Source organism: Macaca thibetana, chromosome 12 (assembly GCF_024542745.1).
Source record: "Macaca thibetana thibetana isolate TM-01 chromosome 12, ASM2454274v1, whole genome shotgun sequence".
Lineage (NCBI taxonomy): Eukaryota > Metazoa > Chordata > Mammalia > Primates > Cercopithecidae > Macaca > Macaca thibetana.
This window is the reverse complement of record NC_065589.1, coordinates 39,474,501-39,493,695: the sequence shown is the minus strand read 5'-3', so window position 1 is coordinate 39,493,695 and position 19,195 is coordinate 39,474,501. Positions and strand designations below refer to the sequence as shown.

Below are 19,195 nucleotides of genomic sequence, written 5' to 3'. Positions count from 1 at the left end.
TATTGCACTCCAGCCTCAGCAACAAGAGTGAAACTCCGTCTCCAAAATAAATAAATAAATAAATAAATAAATAAATAAAGCAGATTCTGGCTGGGTACGATAGCTCACACCTATAGTCCTAGCACTTTGGGAGGCCGAGGCGGCTGGATCACTTGAGGTCAAGAGTTTGAGACCAGCCTGCCCAACATGGTGAAACCCATCTCTACTAAAAATACAAAAATTAGCTGGGCACGGCGATGCACACCTATAATCCCAACTACTCGAGAGGCTGAGGTAGGAGAATTGCTTGAACTCTGGAGGCAGAGGTTACAGTGAACCGAGGTCATGCCCGTGCACTCTAGCCTGGGTGACAGAGCGAGACTCCATCTCAAAAAAAAAAAAAATGGCAAATTCCATTATTCCTTTTTTAATAGTTGAAGAAACTATAAGTGAATTTTATAACTTTGCATGTGTATAGCCCTGAATAATTCACAGTACTATAAGGATAGATATTATGTTTAATTTACAAATGAGACTCAGTAAATTAATTTATTTGTCAAGATGATTAGTAAATTGCAGAACTAAATTTGAAGTATACTTGAGCAAGTTTTCTAATTCAAAGTCTAATAATCCTTCCGTGATACACAATAACTTTTGTAAAACATACATGGCTTGATTTCAGCAAGTACAATAGAGAAATTAAAACCATAATCTACTGTTTATATGAAATGTCCAGAACAGGCAAACCCATAGAGACAGAAATTAGATTAGTAGTTGTCAGGGAATGGGAAGGAGGCAGAATTGAGAAGTAGCTGTTTGTGACGATGGAATTTCTATTTGAGGTGATAAAAATTTCTAAAGTTAGATAATGGTGATAGTCACACAACTGTTTGAATATAGTAAAAAAAAAAAAAAAACACTGGGGCCAGATGTGGTGGCTCACACATGTAATCCCAGCACTTTGGGAGCTTGAAGTGGGAGGATCGCTTGTTGCCCAGGAGTTTCAGATCAGCCTGGGCAACGTGGTGAAACTTCGTCTCTACAAAAAATACAAAAATAATTATCTGGGCACTGGGGGCACGCACCTATAGTCTCAGCTACTCAGGACGCTGAGATGGAGGTTCAACCTGAGCCGGGAGGTGCAGGCTGCAGCGAGCCAAGATCACACCACTGCACCCAGCCTGGGCAACAGCAACTGTCTCAACAAAACAAAACAAAACACACAACATTAAGTTGTATGCTTTAAAAGGGTGAATTGTCTCTCAGTACAGCTATTGTAACTACCATAATCTTCCAAGTTTGTCTTGATTAATTTTTAAAGTATCAAATGCTGTTTTTTATAGGTTAGAAACAAAATATATAGCAGACTGTTGTCACTTCATTCTCCAAATAGTTATTATGGAAGCAGATCACCACAGGAGTTATTCAAAGCATCAGGATTGACACAGGTAGGAAATTGTAATAGTCTGTAATGAACTGTTCTGCTCTTCCTTTTAAGTAAGACTTGACTTCTTCTGATTATTTTTCTTTGATTTTTACAACTACTGTTCTTCCATTCAGACTGATCTTTTGAATTATCTTTGAATCTTCCTTTGTTTCCCTCACATAGACAGTGCCCCCCTGCCATCTCCTGTATCATTCAGTTCATGGTTATATCTGTCAATAATTTTCTTTTTAAAAAATAGGGCTGGGTGCAGTGGCTCACGCCTGTAGTCCCAGCACTTTGGGAGGCTGAGGCGGGCGGATCACCTGAGGTCAGGAGTTCAAGACCAGCCTGGCCAACATGGTGAAACCCTATCTCTACTGAAAAATACAAAAAGTAGCCAGGTGTGTTGGCAGGCGCCTGTAATCCCAGCTACTCAGGAGGCTGAGGCGGGAGAATCGCTTGAACCAGGGAGGAGGAGGTTGTGGTGAGCTAAGATTCGAGCCACTGTACTGTAGCCTGGGTGACAGAGCGAGACTCTGTCTCAAAAAATAATAGTAATAATAATAACGTGGGTTTTAAAATCTTAATAATAAAAATAATCAATGCATGAGGTTTAAACAAAAAAAAAGGAAAAAAAGGCCTGGAAAGGGCCAAAAAATGCCAATTCTCCTACCAGCCAAAGTGAATTAATGCTCTCATGAATTATATCCTTATTTATATCCCCATATCACTTGGATTTGTGCTGCCAGCATGCAAAGGAAAGCCATTGTTTTGGCTTTCCAGGACTGTTCATAGTCTCTTAATCAGGGTCGTTGCCTCCTGGCTCTCTCCCACATACACATTAATCTTTCTTAAGTGTTGCCCTTATTCAAGACCCATCAGCAATTCTTTACTATTGCCCGTGAAAAAAGTTTTATTTAATAAAGTATATTTCCTGTTGCCTCTGCAGTAAACTTTATTCTTTAAGTGCTGATACCTCCACTTGGCACTCAAGAACAATTGGGCTACACCTAAGTATCCTCTGAGGATAATTAATGTAATGTTTCACTAAAATAGTTGGGTAGTTTTAATATATCAAGATAGTATTTTTTTAATATGCATACTTATGAAAATTTCAATTTGTAACAAAAATTTCAAAGTGGAACAGTCCTTCTAAAATTCAAAATTTTAGACCAGTTGCAGTGGCTCACGCCTGTAATCCCAGCACTGAGGCAGGTGGATCACCTGAGGTCAAGAGTTCGAGACCAGCCTGACCAACATGGTGAAACCCCATCTCTACTAAAAATACAAAAAATTAGCTGGGCGTGGTGGCAGGCACCTGTAATCCCAGCAACTCAGGAGGCTGAGGCAGGAGAATCACTTGAACCTTGGAGGCAGAGGTCTCAGTGAGCCAAGATCATGCCATTGCACTCCAGCCTGGGCAACAAGAGTGAAACTCTGCCTCCAAAATAAAAAAATCATTAAAAAATGAAATAATAAAATAAAATTTGAAATTTTAATCCACTTATTCTGGGCATGGTGGCTCATGCCTGTAAACCCAATGCTTTGGGAGGTCAAGCCAGGAACATCACTTGAGGCCCGGAGTTTAAGACCAGCCTGGGCAACAAAGCAAGACCTCATCTCTACAAATAGTTTAGAAAATTAGCCAATGTAATAGGGCACGCCTTTAGTCCTAGCTACTTGGGAGGCTAAGCCAGGTAGATTGCGTGAGCCCAGGAGCTTGAGGCTGTAATGAGCTATGATTGCTTCACTTCTCTCCAACGTGGGTGACAAGAGTGAGACCATTTCTCTGAAAGAAATAAATAAAATAAAAATGTTAAAGTATTCAAGTAAAATATTTAATTGAAGAAAAGACAAGTCTTTTTTTTTTTTTTTTTTTTGTTAGGGAAGAATTTTTATCAAGACCTTCTAGACTGTGGTATAAGATTTATGTTGAATTTTCTGTTCCTTTTTTAGAGACGAATATTTTAAAAGAAGTAAATTTAGGAAACATATATTGATGTATCTCCCTGTTGTACTTTTTTTTTTTTTTAGCCCATTCTTGCTATTGTCAGTAATACCTACCAATGTCTAAGAGATGTAGATTTTTAAATGTTGATATTGCTCTTTTTTGTGCTGTCTAGAAATGGGTAAACAGAGAGATATCAAACTTTGACTACCTCATTCAAATAAATACAATGGCAGGACGAACCTATAATGACCTTGCACAGTATCCTGTGGTAAGTTTTGTATAAACCTTATAAATGTGGAATTGCCCTACATTTTTATAAATCACAGAAGTATATATATGATACTTATTTTTTATTTAAAAAGTATAAAAACCCTTTGGCCTTTCTGTGTGTTTTCTACCCAGTTATTTTCAACAAGTATATAAGCTTGAAAAGTAATTTAAGTAAAATCCTTTTTTCTTTCACTTCACTGAAAATATCCAATGGGGCCGGGTGCAGTGGCTCATGCTTGTAGTCCCAGCACTTTGGGAGGCCAAGGTGGGTGGATCACCTGAGGTCAGAAGTTTGAGACGAGCCTAGCCAACATGGTGAAACCCCGTCTCTACTAAAAATACAAAAATTAGCTGGGCATGGTGGTGCACACCTGTAATCCCAGCAACTTAGGAGGCTGAGGCAGGAGAATTGCTTGAACTCAGGAGGCAGAGGTTGCAGTGAGCTGAGATCATGACACTGCACTCCAGCCTGGTCGACAGAGCAGGACTTTGTCTCAAAAAAAAAAAAAGAAAGTAAAATATCCCAGTGGAATTATAGGAAATAATGCTTCTGGTTATTGAATTAAAGATGAGTGGATATTTACAACAGGGAAAAAAATATTTTTAGAGACTATCCCTTTTTGTCTTTAGATAACCATTTGATATTAGATATGAGGATATTAGCTTCTCTAGGAAGGAATGTGTAAATTGTAAATTATGGCTCTTTTAGTTTCCCTGGATTTTACAAGATTATACTTCAGAAGAGTTGGACCTTAATAACCCTGCAGTATTTCGAGATCTTTCCAAACCAATTGGGGTAGTTAATGAAAAAAATGCCAAAGCTATGCGAGAAAAGTAAGTACTTCTTATTCCTTTTGAAAAATACACATTGCTGCTTTGAATTTGTATTGATTTTTTGCTATGGCCAACCAAAAATTTTTTTTTTACCGTACTACTACTTTTGATAATCAGAGTCTGATAATTACTCCACTAAGTTTTCTTGAAAATATCTTGGTTGCCCTTCAGAAGTCTTGACTATATTTGTGTTGATTTCCCTTCATCACCAAATTTAAACTGATATTGCTCAGAATTTCTTTTTACCATGTAATAAGTATGTGCTAAAGAGTAATAAATTCTTGAAATTTTTCTTCCCAGATGTTTCAAACTTTATAACTTAATAATCAAACATATTAAAGTATCTGTCTAATACAATATTTGGGTAGATATACAACTTATACTGATGTGTTTTCAGTAATAATGTGAATAAAGAAGAGTAGATGTGTGGCAGTTTAGAACATGTCATTTTGACAAGAAGAAGAAAATTTTATATTTCTGTTTATGATCTACCCTGTCAACTTCTCACAGTTAATTTTTTCGAAGCAAGCTGCCCACAGGCAAAAGAGTAACCTGATTTTAATGTCCCTTTTTCTCCCTGTGAACTTAGGGATGACTTTTGAGTTTTGAATTCTAATAATAAGGATAAAACTATTTTACAAATTAACTTAGTTATAGATTGATATGAAAGTAGATGGTACTTTTTTTTCCTACTTTTTCTTTGCAACCTTCCCTAGGATTTTTACGATGTTTAATATTTGATTTGATTTGATTTACCAGTGGAACTTTGCTGGGTATATGTGTATACCATCACTGCCATTAGTCAAACTTTTTTTCTGATAATAACCGAAAGAAGATTTTGTAATTTTTTAAAACAGTGTTCTACAGGAAATACTCATATAAATAACTTATTTTATTGGTAATTAAAGATACAAGTTGTTTTACATTTTAGTGGTACATTTTTGCATAGATACAAATGGCTTTGAACTGAAAACTTTTTTATTCCCCTGAATATTAATGATTAGTATATAAAAGGAAATTGGCCCCAGCTTAATGAACCCATTACTATTTTGGTTTTTGAAATTCAGTGTTTATGGCCTACAAAAATCTTTTATTCTTATTTGGATTTTATACACACTAATTCAGATGTCACCATTCAGACTAATTACACATGTATCAGTGATAGATCTTGAAGAATCACTATATATCTTTTGGTAATAATCTGGTTTAGGCCTTTTTCCTATCCACCATCCCTTTTTTATTTTACCTTTAGGTTTCTAGGTATTAATTTTCACAATTCTTGACTGGTTCTTCCTTTTTTTTTTTTTTTTAATTTTTCCTGTTACCTTGGCCACAAAAGGATGTCTAATTATCACAGTGCTTTATACTAGCAAAAAACAAACAAACAAAAAAATACAAGGAAACAATCTTAAGTGTCTAAAAAGTAAAAAAATAGTTAAATTGTGGTACATCTATACAGTATTATGTACCTGTTAAAAATAGACTACTCAGTCATTTGGAAAGATGTCCGTAGAAAATTGTTAAATAAAAAATATAAGTTATGAACAATATATATAGCACTTTTATGTAAAATAAAAATTTGTGTATTTATACATTAGGATAGATAGATATTCACCAAAAAATTAGTGTTAGTTATCTCTGGGACATAGAATCATAGTTGATTTTAAGTTTCTTCTGTTTTAATTCTGTTTTCTAATTTTTCCTACAATGAACATGTATTATTACTGCATAATAAAAACTATTCCAGGCTGGGTACAGTGGCACACACCTGTAATCCCAGCACTTTGGGAGGCTGAGGCAGGCGGATCACGAGGTCAGGAGATCGAGACCATCCTGGCTAACATGGTGAAATGCCGTCTCTACTAAAAATACAAAAATTTAGCTGGGTGTGGTGATGGGCACCTGTAGTCCCAGCTACTCGGGCGTCTGAGGCAGGAGAATGGCATGAACCTAGGAGGCGGAGCTTTCAGTGAACCAAGATCATGCCATTTGCACTCCAGCCTGGGCAACAGAGCGAGTCTCTGTCTCAAAAAAACAAATAAATAAAATAAAATAAATAAATAAAATAAAAACAAATAAAAACTATTCCAGAATTAAGTATTTATGATATTTTGTTGTTCAGAAAAAAGTATTAAGGAATAAAACTTTTTTCATTTGCTAGTATAGTATAATGATGATATGAATACAGAGTTTGATAATGAGGCATATGAATAAGGATGGACTTTTTAAAAACTCCATCAGAAATTTTGTGTTTTGTGTTTTCAGAAATAAAATACAAACTTATGCCCCCTTATGTATTTTATTATTGTGGTTATAAAACTTTAGGATTTTTTTCCCCACAGATATGAAAATTTTGAGGATCCTATGGGAACTATTGATAAGTTTCACTATGGTACTCACTATTCAAATTCTGCAGGGGTCATGCACTATCTCATTCGTGTAGAACCATTCACCACCCTCCACATCCAACTTCAGAGTGGAAGGTATGTTTTCAGTAAAAAAGCTGTTTTTTTATGACTATATGTTAGTGTTGAAAACTGTTTGCCTTCATGTCATGTGCTGTGTAACACGTCTTTTTTTATTCTCCTGTATTAAATTTTGATTCAGCTAAAAATAGATAAGCTAGTTTGAGAATGAGTCACTCAAACTGACTCACACAGTGACTTAAGGAGAATTCCTTTTTCAGTGTTATTCCAGTGTACTTTTGTGATTCTTACTGTTTTGAGGAATCTACCAAAGATTTATAATTAGATCTGATTTAGAGCTAAATCTAAGGCGTCACCGGAGAGTCAAACCAAGCCAATGCCTATGCCTGTGTAGTCCTAAAAATATGTATCATGAGGAATGGAAGGAGGAGCAATAAGAGACTCATATTATTGCAGCAGCTCAAACAAGTCTTTGTACCACTGTATTTACACTGTGGGTATTATAACTTACCTATGTTGTACATTTTCCTAATCCTAAGGAAGCCAGCTTTTCCGTGAATCTTCTGTTCCTCAATAAATCCTCCATATAGCTCCCTATTTATACATGTTTTGTCTCCATGTTGCCTTATTCTTTAACAACCATTTTGCCTTCCACACCCAATCCAGAGCTATGTAAATATTGCCTATTCTGTTCTCTTTCCATGTAGCTTTTATCTCTCACAGTTAGCCTGGGTTCCTTATTTCTGTCTATGTACAATGAGCCTTGGCTTTGAAGAAGAGACTCTGGCCCTAAGATCACTAAACATCCCCAGATTTTACATGTACCATGTAACCTTTGATGGTGACCTTTGAAGTATTATACAGTCTATTTTTGAAGGTTTGTAAAAATTCATTTTGTCATAAAATTATTAAAAGCTGAAAAGACCCAGTTATACTTTATTGCATCTTTTTTTTTTTTTTGAGACAGAGTCTCACTCCTTTACCCAAGCTGGAGTGCAGTGGTGCAGTCTCAGCTCACTGAGATGTGTGTGGTGTGGTGCGCCACTACACCCGGGTAATTTTTTTGTATATTTGGTAGAGATGGGATTTTGCCACATTGCACAGGCTGGTCTTGAACTCCTGATCTCAAGTGATCACCCACCTTGGCTTCCCAAAGTTCTGGGAGTACAGGCGTGAACCACTGTGCCCTGCCATACCAGATTAATTTACAACCAAAAAGTGGAAACAAACCAGTGTCCATCTGCTGATAAATGAATAAATAAATGTGATATATCCATACAATGGAATATTATTATTAAAGTATCGGATAGAAGATACTTTTCTCTTCATAAGATGCAATAAAGTAGGCCAGGTGTGGCAGCTCACACCTCTAATCCCAGGCCAAGGTGGGTGGATAACCTGAGGTCAGAATTTCGAGACCAGTCTGGCCTGGCCTGTTCAACGTGGTGAAACCCCATCTCTACTAAAAATACAAAAAAATTAGCCAGGCATGGTGGTGCACGCCTGTAGTCCTAGCTACTCAGGAGACTGAGGCATGAGAATTGCTTGAACATGGGATGCAGAGGTTGCAGGGAGCTGAGATTGTGCCACTGCACTCCAGCCTGGGTGAAGGAGTGAAACTGTCTCAAAAAAAAAAAAAAAAAAGATGCAATAAGGTATCACTGGGTCTTTTCAGCTTTTAATAATTTTATGACTAAATGATTTTTTACAAAGCTTCAAAACTAGATTGTGTAATACTTCAAAGGTCACCCTCAAGAAAGTAAAAACTGGCCAGACATGGTGGCTTATGCCTTTAATTCCCAACACTTGGGGAGGCCAGGTCAGGTGGATCACTTGAGCCCATCAGTTTGAGATCAGCTTGGGCAACAAGGCAAAACCCCATCTCTACAAAAAATAGAAAATTAGTCAGGTGTAGTGGTGTGCACCTGTAGTCCCAGCTACTTAGGAGGCTGAAGTGGGAGGATAGATTGAGCTCAGGAGTTCAAGGCTATAGTGAGCCATGATTGCACCGCTGTACTCCAGCCTGGGTGACACAGCAAAGCTCTGTCTCAAAAAAAAAAAAAAGAAATGAAAACTATATCTGATAAAGGACTTGTATATTTGTACCTAGAATATATAGAAAACCCTTACACTCAAGGTGAGGTGACACACACCTATAACTTCAGCTACTCAGGAGGCTGAGGCATAAGGATTGCTTGAGCCCAGGAGTTCAAGTTCAGCCTGGGCAACATAGAGAGACACCCATCTCTATTACAAAAAAAAAAGAGGGAGGGAGAAGAGCTCTTATATCTTAATAATAAAAGGACAACCCAATGAAAAAACAGACAAAGGATCTGAATAAACATTTCTTAAAAGGAGATATGCAAATGTTCAATAAACACATGAAAAGATGCTCAACAGCATGAGTCATCAGGGAAATTCAAATCAAAACCACAGCGAGATGCCACTTCATACCCATTATGATAGTTATAATAAAAAAGACAAATAATAACGTGCTGAAGAGCATGTGGAGAAATTGGAACCCTTATAAATTCTGCCAATGGGAATGTAAAATGGTGCAACTTTTGTGGAAAATAGTCTGGCAGTTCCTCAAAAGGTTAAATATAGAGGGCTGGGTGTGGTGGCTCACACCTATAATCCCAGCACATTGGGAGACTGAGGTGGGCAAATCACTTGAGGTCTGGCATTCAAGACCAGGCTGGCAAACATGGTAAAACCCTGTCTCTACTAAAAATACAAAAATTATCTGGGCATGGTGGCAGGTGCCTGTAATCCTAGCTACTCTGGAGGCTGAGGCAGGAGAATTGCCTGAACCCGGGAGGCAGATGTTGCAATGAGCGGAGATCATGTCACTGCACTCCAGCCTGGGTGACAGAGCAAGACACCATCTCAAAAAAAAAAAAAAGAAAGAAAAATTAAATATAGAATTGCTGTATAACCTAAAAATTCCACTTCTATATACATACCTAAGATAATTGAAGACATGTATTCACACAAAAATTTGTACATAAATGTTCATACCAGCCTTTTTTTTTTTTTTTTTTTTTTTTTTGGATACAGAGTCTTGCTCTGTCACCCAGGCTGGAGTGCAGTGGCTCAGTTTCAGCTAACTGCAACCTTCATCTTCCAGGCTCAAGCAATTCTCCTGCCTCAGCCTCCAAAGTAGCTGGGACTATAGGTGTGCGCCACCACACTCAAGTAATTTTTTTGTATTTTTGGTAGAGACGGGGTTTTGCCATATTGCCCAGTCTGGTCGTGAACTCCTGGTATCAAGTGATCTGCCCACCTCGGCCTCCCAAAGTGCTGGGATTACAGACATGAGCCACCTAGCCGGGCCATACCAGTATAATTTATAACCAAAAAGTAGAAACAAACCAGTGTTCATGTACTGATAAATGAATCATGTGATATATCCATACAGTGTGGAATATTATTTGGCCATGAATGAATTCAAGGAATGAAGTATTGATACATGCTGTAATATGGATGAACCTTGAAAACACTATGCCAAGTGAAATAAGCCAGAGACAAAAGGGCACATATTACATGACTTACATGAAACGTCCAAAATAGACAGATCGTCAGACTAGGCAAAATGAAATAAAAATAGGCATAGAGATATAAGGTACGTTAGCAGTCTCCAAGGGTGGGAGTAGGGTGAATGGACAGTGACTGCTAATAGGTACATTTCTTCTTGGAGTGATGAGAATGTTGTAAAATTCATTGTGATGATAGTTGCACAACTATGAATATACTGAATTAAACCCTTGAATTATCCACTTAAAACAAGCAATTTATATGATATGTTAATTTTATCTCAAAACTATACCTCTTCTTGAATATACTATATACTATAATGTTTTAGATGGTCTGATACCTATAATTAAATTATAATTAAATTCAAAATTCTGCTAAGATCAACTCTGCCTCAAACCAAGATTAAACAGGTGTAAAAAACAACAGACAAATTGGTCATTAATGTCACTTTTTTTCCTTGTGCATAGCCTTACCTTAGACTCAAGGCCATTAAATACTTAATAAATCCAGGAGAACAATATCAAATGAAATAAAACAGAAGGGATTTATACTGTTATTTTATTAGGGAAAGCATAATACAATTGCAGCATATCCACTTGAGCTTCATTCACCTACTGTAGACGCAGTGCCCATATTAAATTTAAATAAATAAAATTAAGCCAGAAGCAGGCCTGGGCTTCTTAGTCCCAGCTACTTGAGAGGCTGAGGTGGGAGAATCTCTTGAGGCCAGGAGTTTTAACACTGCAGCACATTATGATGGTGCCTGTGAATAGCCACTGCACTCCAGCCTGGGCAACATAATGAGACCCTCATCTCTAAAATAAGTAAATACATAAAATTAATTAATTTAAAAATAATATTAAAATAAGACAATAGATTATGCAAGTAAAACATAAAAGCTTTAGCCACAGAGCTATTTCCCTAACTCACTCTCTGGTTTTAAGCAGAAGAGTTTGTAAAAATATTTACATATCAGTGATTAAATCAGCATCATTCCTATAGATCTATTAACCAAGTATATTGATACTATAATGTTTATAATCATATTTATACTCCGTGATTTTCAAATATTGAAATAACATTCACTTTCTATAATAAATTTTATTCAGCAAAATGCCTTTTTTTTTTTTTTTTGAGAAAGAGTCTTGCTCTGTCGGCCAGGCTGGAGTGCAGTGGCACGATCTCGGCTCACTGCAACCTCCACCTCCCAGGCTCAAGCAATTCTCTTGGCTCAGCCTCCCGAGTGGCTGGGATTACAGGTGTGTGCTACCACCCCTAGCTAATTTTTGTATTTTTAATAGAGACAGGATTTCACCATGTTGGCCAGGCTGGTCTTGAACTCCTGACCTGAGGTAATCTGTCCACCTCGGCCTCCCAAAGTGCTGGGATTATAGGTGTGAGCCACCACACCCGGCCCTAAAAAGACTCTTAAGATTATATTTAATTTATGTGAAATTTTTCTCCAGTGTGATTTGGTTTTCGACTAGTTCAACTATGGTGCTACTGGTGATTAAAATTAGAGTATTTAGTTCCTGACAACTATGAGATTATCATAATAAGGAGAGTAAATTGTGTGTGTAGGCATTAAAGAGGAAGATTTAGAAAACGGTACCTCTAATCATTAGGAACCCTGAAGGGAATCTAAAAGTTTTGTTTCATGTCTTGTTGTTGATTTCATTCAATATTTACATTCTCTTTTAATTTCTACATGCAGGTTTGACTGTGCAGATCGGCAGTTCCATTCTATTCCTGCAACCTGGCAAGCTCTCATGGATAATCCATATGATGTGAAAGAACTTATTCCTGAATTCTTCTATTTCCCAGAGTTTTTGGAAAATCAAAATCGTAAGAAATAGGGGATTAAAAATTGGACTAGCAGGTCCCAATGGACGAGCCTCAAAAATGTCTTTCAGGACATTTTTATAATATCCTGTAGATTATTTAAGATTCATTCTGTCTATGGATTACTTAGTGACAGGGCTGAACTAATGGTATGAGTCTTACCTTCCAGGGAAGTGCTATAGGGAACTAAGCTAAAGGAGTCAAATTTGAATCATTAAGAGAATTTATCAGACTATAGTGTACAGTGTTTACTAGGGAAGCAAAAATGACCATGTGCTATTTCAGCTATATATACCACTTAGGTTAAAAGTGTTTGAGTTAGATAAGGTGAGTATTTAGACTAACCATCAGCTGACTACAGATCTATTAACCAACTCCATGGGCAAACTCATGTCTTTATATATACAGTTTCACTGGACCACAGCCAGCCAATGCCTCTTTTTTTTTTTTTTTTTTTTTTTTTTTTTTTTGAGACAGGGTCTCGCTTTTTCCTTAGGCTGCAATGCAGTGCCGTGATCACTACTCACTGCAGCCTTGACCTCCTGGGCTCAAGCAATCCTGTCAGCTCAGCCTCCTGAGTAGCTGGAACTATAGGTGTGCAACACCATGCCCGCATTTATTTTTGGAGAGATGGAGTCTCACTTTGTTGTCCAGGCTGGTCTTGAACTCCTGGGCTCAAGTGATCCTTCCACCTCGGCCTCCCAAAATGCTTGGATTACAGGTGTGAGTCACCATGCCCGGCCAGCCAATTCATTTTTGTATCATAGAAGGTTACTTTCAAAGTAAGCATATCAGCAGATTTGAGTAGTTGCAGCAGATATGATATCACTCACAAAGCCAAAAATATTTATTCTTTGACCTTTTATAGGAAAAGTTTGGTAACTCCTGATTTAGAGCATGCAAGAGTAGGCAAATTAAAATGACAGGATATAAGTTACTATAATATTTGAAAATTTATGTTTTTGAAGTAGAGAAGTATGGAGTTAAATATTAATACATTTTTAAATGTCAAAATTCTTTTCCTGTGAGGTAGTTTTACATTTACTTTTAAGTACAAATAAGGAAAATAGCAATATTTTTACTATTGGTGTTCTTTAGGGAGGTTCCACAATGTTAAAGAGTTATTGCCAACTTTTTTCCCTGCCGTAACATGTAGTGTTAATGTTTGACCCTTCGTTTATTCAGTACAATTATTTTTCATACTGAGGAGAACATATCCAGGGCTTAATGTCACTTTGTGTACTCTGGAACAGGCTGTTGGAGGCAGGGCGTCACAGTAAGGCAGTCAAAATTGGTGACTTTCAGAAAATGAGGTAAATCTGTTGTCTGAGTCTGATCCTAAACTCTCAGTCAGCTGTTGGACTGGATTATCCTAAAGCAGAGTATCTAGAATAGGAGGGATGAGCAGACTACATTTGGATAGAGAACTTAAGGTACTCTTTAACAATTTATATAAGAGTTAGTTGCTATCTTTAGCACCATTGTCTTGATGGCCTCCACTTCTAACTATACATTGCCTCTTTGAGGTGAGCTGTTTGGCAGAAAGTAAATATATCAATTAGAATGCCTTTAAGAGTAAAAAATTTAAAAACAAAGAAAAACAGAATGCCTTTAGGAAAAAAATTAATAAAACCAGCTCAAAATTGTGCAAACAAGGAAATTTTAGTGTTTCCCATAATAAAATTCCTGAGGTATGGAAATTTCAGATAGCTTAACATCATCAGCGCTAACTTTTTTTCTGTATTTTCACTGTGCCATTCTGAGTATTTTGACTTTGGCTAGTTCCTCTTATGGTCACAAATGCCTAACGCAGTTTTAGGCATCATAGGCAGATCCAACAATATCTTAGAAATAAGTGAGGCTGTTAATCCATTGTGTCCTTTCTTAAGAGTGAAAAACTCTTCCTCATAACTTCTCATTCTCCAGAACTGGGTCATATACCAACCCCTAGACCAGTCACCTGGAATGGGCATGAAATATAGGGCAGAGATGGACACTTGAATGAAATAAAGGTTCTGCTAGCAAATAAAAAGGGGGAATGACTATCAGGTGGGCAACAAATAATATCTGCTACACTGTGATGGGTTTAACATAAAACCAAAGGCACTGTGCATCCTGTCATTTTATGACATTTAAATTCCTCTCCAACTTGTGATACACTAGTATTTTAAGGCAGCACACTGGTATTTTAAGGCCTTCTTTTTTAAAGGTCTTTTGTGTTAACAGTCCCCCTTCTACCCCGCCACGTTGTATAAAAAAAAAAAAAGAAAACCCTCATATTTGGGGAAATTTTATCAAAATGCCATGTTCTGACCATATGAGCAGATCTTTATTATGCAAGTACCTTTTTAGAATAGTGGTATGTAAATATGTTATTCTTCATCAGACAAATATAACTGTTCTAGTGAGTGAGTTTAAGGTATGAGTTACACCAAAAAGCTTTAAGGAGCTGTATTTTGTAAGTGTACTATTAGAGGGACTGTGTCCCTCTCATTATTTTAAGAGTGAGAAGAAAACTTAATTTTTCATTTTGGTCAGATTAAAATAAGGGTTGTAGCTATAGTTTCCCCCACTTTTCTTGCTTAACAACTTAATTCTTACTCTAATTTACATTATAATAGCTAATTTAAAACTAGTTATTTTTGTTTTTAAATTAACTGGTATGTACTCCAATAGATAAGAATTTTAAAAGGAAAAAAATGTTTTGCGTGGGAATGTGCCCTTATTATTGTTTGTTTTACTTTGTTTATTATAATCTACAATGATTTGATACAGTTTCTTTTTACATGTCTTAGAATTTAACTTGGGTCGTCTACAAGTTTCCAGAGAATTAGTAAATGATGTCATTCTCCCCAAATGGGCTAAATCAGCTGAAGATTTCATCTATAAACATAGGAAAGCTTTGGTGAGACTTTTACATTTAGTTATTAGACAGAATAATAAGATAAAAGATGTGTTTTCCAGGGGATGGGATAATCTGACTTAATTATTTTTCTAGATTAATTTGTAATTTATTATATAAGCTGACTTTAGAAAGTACAATATGGTAATTTATTTTGAGGCTATGAATCTTCTGATATAGTGAGACTGTAGTATAGTACCATGAAAATATATATATATATAGCAAAATATTAAACATTTCAGCTCTGTAAAATGTCCATCTGCCGTATATGTAAATGTTCCAGTCACCAAGCTGGTGTGGTTTGGCGTTTTACAGTTTTCACATTTATTTTAAGTCTAACAAGGATGAGTACATTTTTGTTTTCTCTGAAGGATTTCACTAAGCTTCTAAAAGAAAGGCATCTAAGCCAAGCGCAGTGGCTCACACCTGTAATCCTAGCACTTTTGGAGACCAAGGAGGCCAAGGCCTCACCTGAGGTCAGGAGTTCAGAGATCAGCCTGGCCAACATGGTGAAACTTCATCATGGTGAAACTAAAGATAAAAAAATTAGCCAGGCGTGGTGGCGCATGCCTATAATCCCAGCTACTCAGGAGGCTGAGGCAGGAGAATCACTTGAACCCACAAGGCAGAGATTGCAGTGAGCTGAGATTACGCCATTGCATTCCAGCCCAGGTGACAGGAATGCAATGGCCCGGGTGACAGGAATGCAATTTTTTTTGAGACTGTGTCTCAAAAAAAAAAAAAAAAAGGCAGCTAAACCTTAAATGCCACTTTAAAAAATGTATGGCTGGACACAGTAGCTCATGCCTCTAATCCCAGCACTGTGGCAGGCCAAGGCGGGCAGATCACCTGAGGTCAGGAATTTGCAACCAGCCTGGCCAACATGGCGAAACCCCATCTCTACTAAAAATACAAAAATTAGCTGGGTGTGGTGGCGGGTGCCTGTAATCCCAGCTACTCAGGAGGCTGAGGTAGGAGAATCTCTTGAACCCAGGAGGCGGAGGTTGCAGTGAGCTGAGATCACACCACTGGACTCCAGCCTGGGAGACAGAGCGAGACTCCATCTCAAAAAATAATAATAATAAAGTATTAGTTTTTAGTTAAATTTCCTAATTTGGAATTGAAGGACTAGTGAGGGTTAGTTTAACATTGATATTGTGTTGCTATCTTGCAGATGATATTGATGGCTCCACTTTTCCCCACAGTAGCCCACTTTATTCTCTACCTAAGCTGAAATGTTGGAGGACTCTGAAAATAATTAAGCCAGTACTTGGAAACATTTTTTATCATTATGTATTTATAAAATAAGCATATATTTATAAAATTCAGAATTCAGTTATACTATTTGTAAGCCTTAACCCTATGCATGAATAAGGAATTTAGAAAAAATTTAAAAAAGCAAAAATTAGTTTAGCCAAGTGTGGGTGGTGTGCACCTGTAGTCCCAGCTACTTGGGAGGCTGCAATGAGAGGATCACTTGAGCCCAGGAGTTTGAGACCAGCCTGGGCAATATAGCAAGACCCTGTCTCTTTAAAAAAAAAAAAAAAAAAAGACTTATTTGGGAATGAATGATGAACTGCAGTCTGATAATACTTGTGCCCTGGTGAACCATTAGGGGCCAGAGATGTACCCAGGAAGGCAAAGGTTTTTAAAGGTAGAATGAGGAAGGTTACATAAGTTGTTTTGAAATAATTATCCTTGACCACAAGGATTAATAACAAGGATGGCATTATTCCAAGGTTGAACAGGCAGTTGCTGGGCAGACATCCTCGCAGAAGTATTCTTGGTGTATGGTTGTGGTTTTCAGAGTGTCTTTGTGATAGTCCTTATTATAGGCATGTATGCATAAGAGCCCCTCCTTTATGGCCTCTCCACTAGATTTTGTTAGGTTTTGGCATAAGGGACTCCATTTTTATCCATACAGCTTTCACAACCCTATTAATAAGATATTAGAATTATATATTTCAGTTATGTATTACTGAGTAACAAACTGTTCCAGAATTCAGTGGCTTAAAAGTATAGCCATTTTAGGGGAAGGATAGTGTTAGGAGAATACCTAATGTAGATGACGGGTTGTTGGGTGCAGCAAACCACCATGGCACATGTATACCTACATAACAAACATGCATGTTCTGCACGTGTATCCCAGAACTTAAAGTATAACAATTAAAAAAAAAAAAAAAAGTATAGCCATTTTATCATCATCTCCCGCAGTTTAGTGGGTTAGCTGGCCTCAACTGAGGAATTCTGCTCTTGCTTGAAGTTTTCGTGCAGTTAGTTACAGTCATGTGGCAGCTGGGATTGGAGTCATCTGAAGGCTGCATTGAAACAGTAGGATGCTAGCTTTTCTGCCTCTCCATGTAATCTCAGGATATCTCCTCTCCAGCTGGGTAGTGAGACTCCTCACCTGGCAGCTAAGTGCTCTCCAAAAGTGGAAACTTCCACTATTTCTTCATAGCATCACTTCTGCCACTTTATAATGTTTAAACAGTAACAGTATCAATGCCAGATTGAAGAGGAGGGAAATTGAGCTCCATCTCTCAATGCTAAGAGTGAGAAAGAATTTGTAGCTATATTTTTGTTGTTGTTGTTCTGAGACAGGGTCTCACTCTGTCGCCCAGGCTGGAGTGCAGTGGCATGATCTCAGCTCACTGCAAGCTCCGTGTCCCAGATTCATGCCATTCTCCTGCCTCAGCCTCCCGAGTAGCTGGGACTACAGGTGCCCACCACCACCCCTGGCTAATTTTTTGTATTTTTAGTAGAGATTGGGTTTCACCGTGTTGGCCAGGATGGTCTCAGTCTCCTGACCTCGTGATCCACATGCCTCGGCCTCCCATAGTGCTGGGATTACAAGCATGAGCCACCACACCTGGCAAGAATTTGTAGCTATCTTTAATCAACATATATTCTGCCCTCTGGTCAAAAATTATTTTACTCCTACATGCAAAATATATTCACTTCCTCTCAAGACACCCTTCCCCTAAAACCCTCATCTCATTAAGGAAGGAATTGGCAAATTGTTTCTGTAAAGGGACAGATAGTAAATTTTTTGCCTTCGTTGGTCATAAGATCTATGTTGCAGCTACTCAGTTCTGCCGTTGTACTGCAAAAACAAATGGATGTGGCTGTGTTCTACTACTAATCTACAAATCTGGCAGCAACTCAGATTTGACCCACAGACAGTAGTTTGCTATTCCACATTAAGGCTTGAGGCCTAAAATTCAGGATCTCATTATCTAAGTCAAGTCTGTGTGTGGATGAAATTACTCAGATGTGGCTCCTCTTGGATCTGAAGCCTGAACTAAAGAGGCAAGTTATCTGCCCCCATGTAACAACAGTGGTATGAAAGGATAAGAGAACTTTTAACAGACACTCCCATTCAAAAGGAGGAGGAAAACAGGAGGCTTCTAGCAGTCACAAATACAAATACTGGTTTATAGCAATTCAGAATTCCAGTAAGGACACGCTTTCAGATCTTCTATTAGGGTCCAGTCCTGTTTCCTGAGAGGGGTGCTCAGTGGCTCTTGGTTCTACCTTTGAGCTTTGGCCTCTCACTAAGTCATTCTTTTTATTCCATTTAAAACAAAAGCAAAAACAAAACTTCTTTTACATGAGTGTTTTTGTCAGCCTCTTTCCTAACCACAGTGAATTGAAAGCCAAAGATCTCTCTTCTTTTTTAAGCAGTTTCTCTCTTTTACTCTAAACTAGTCTAATTCCATTTAAAACCTTATAGGTTTCTTATGTGTCAGGTCTATTGGACAAAAGCCATTCAACATTACTTTACAAAACAGTCCCTTCTCTACTTTGGGTTGGATGGGCGGCTACTATGGAAAAATGCTCTTAAGATTCTTAGACACTCTATTTTCTAGTTGAGTGGGTCTGTGGGGTACAACCTTAAATCTTTCTGAGGTTCCAACAGATTATTTTACAGCCAAACACTTGAACTAAACTTTTATCCAAGACCATATTTTACCGGTGACATTCTGATTTGATAGTTGCCTTAGGCAGTTTCTCATTTCGAGAGTCTT

The 19,195-nt window shown here is 37.5% G+C and overlaps 2 protein-coding genes across 10 annotated transcripts in view; one reads left to right on the top strand and one right to left on the bottom strand.

Moving 5' to 3' along the window:
* SUMO1 (small ubiquitin like modifier 1) overlaps nt 1–19,195 on the bottom strand; it is a 1,087,495-nt gene that overhangs the window by 1,008,908 nt on the left and 59,392 nt on the right. The window lies entirely within an intron of this gene.
* NBEAL1 (neurobeachin like 1) overlaps nt 1–19,195 on the top strand; it is a 206,357-nt gene that overhangs the window by 155,081 nt on the left and 32,081 nt on the right. For 8 of the 9 annotated variants that reach the window (XM_050750762.1, XM_050750761.1, XM_050750760.1 and 5 more), the window contains 6 exons: nt 1,323–1,427; nt 3,529–3,624; nt 4,336–4,460; nt 6,803–6,943; nt 12,138–12,268; nt 15,061–15,170. In XM_050750762.1, coding sequence (XP_050606719.1) covers nt 1,323–1,427; nt 3,529–3,624; nt 4,336–4,460; nt 6,803–6,943; nt 12,138–12,268; nt 15,061–15,170 — 708 coding nt within the window. The other variant, XM_050750765.1, reaches the window with a different exon arrangement.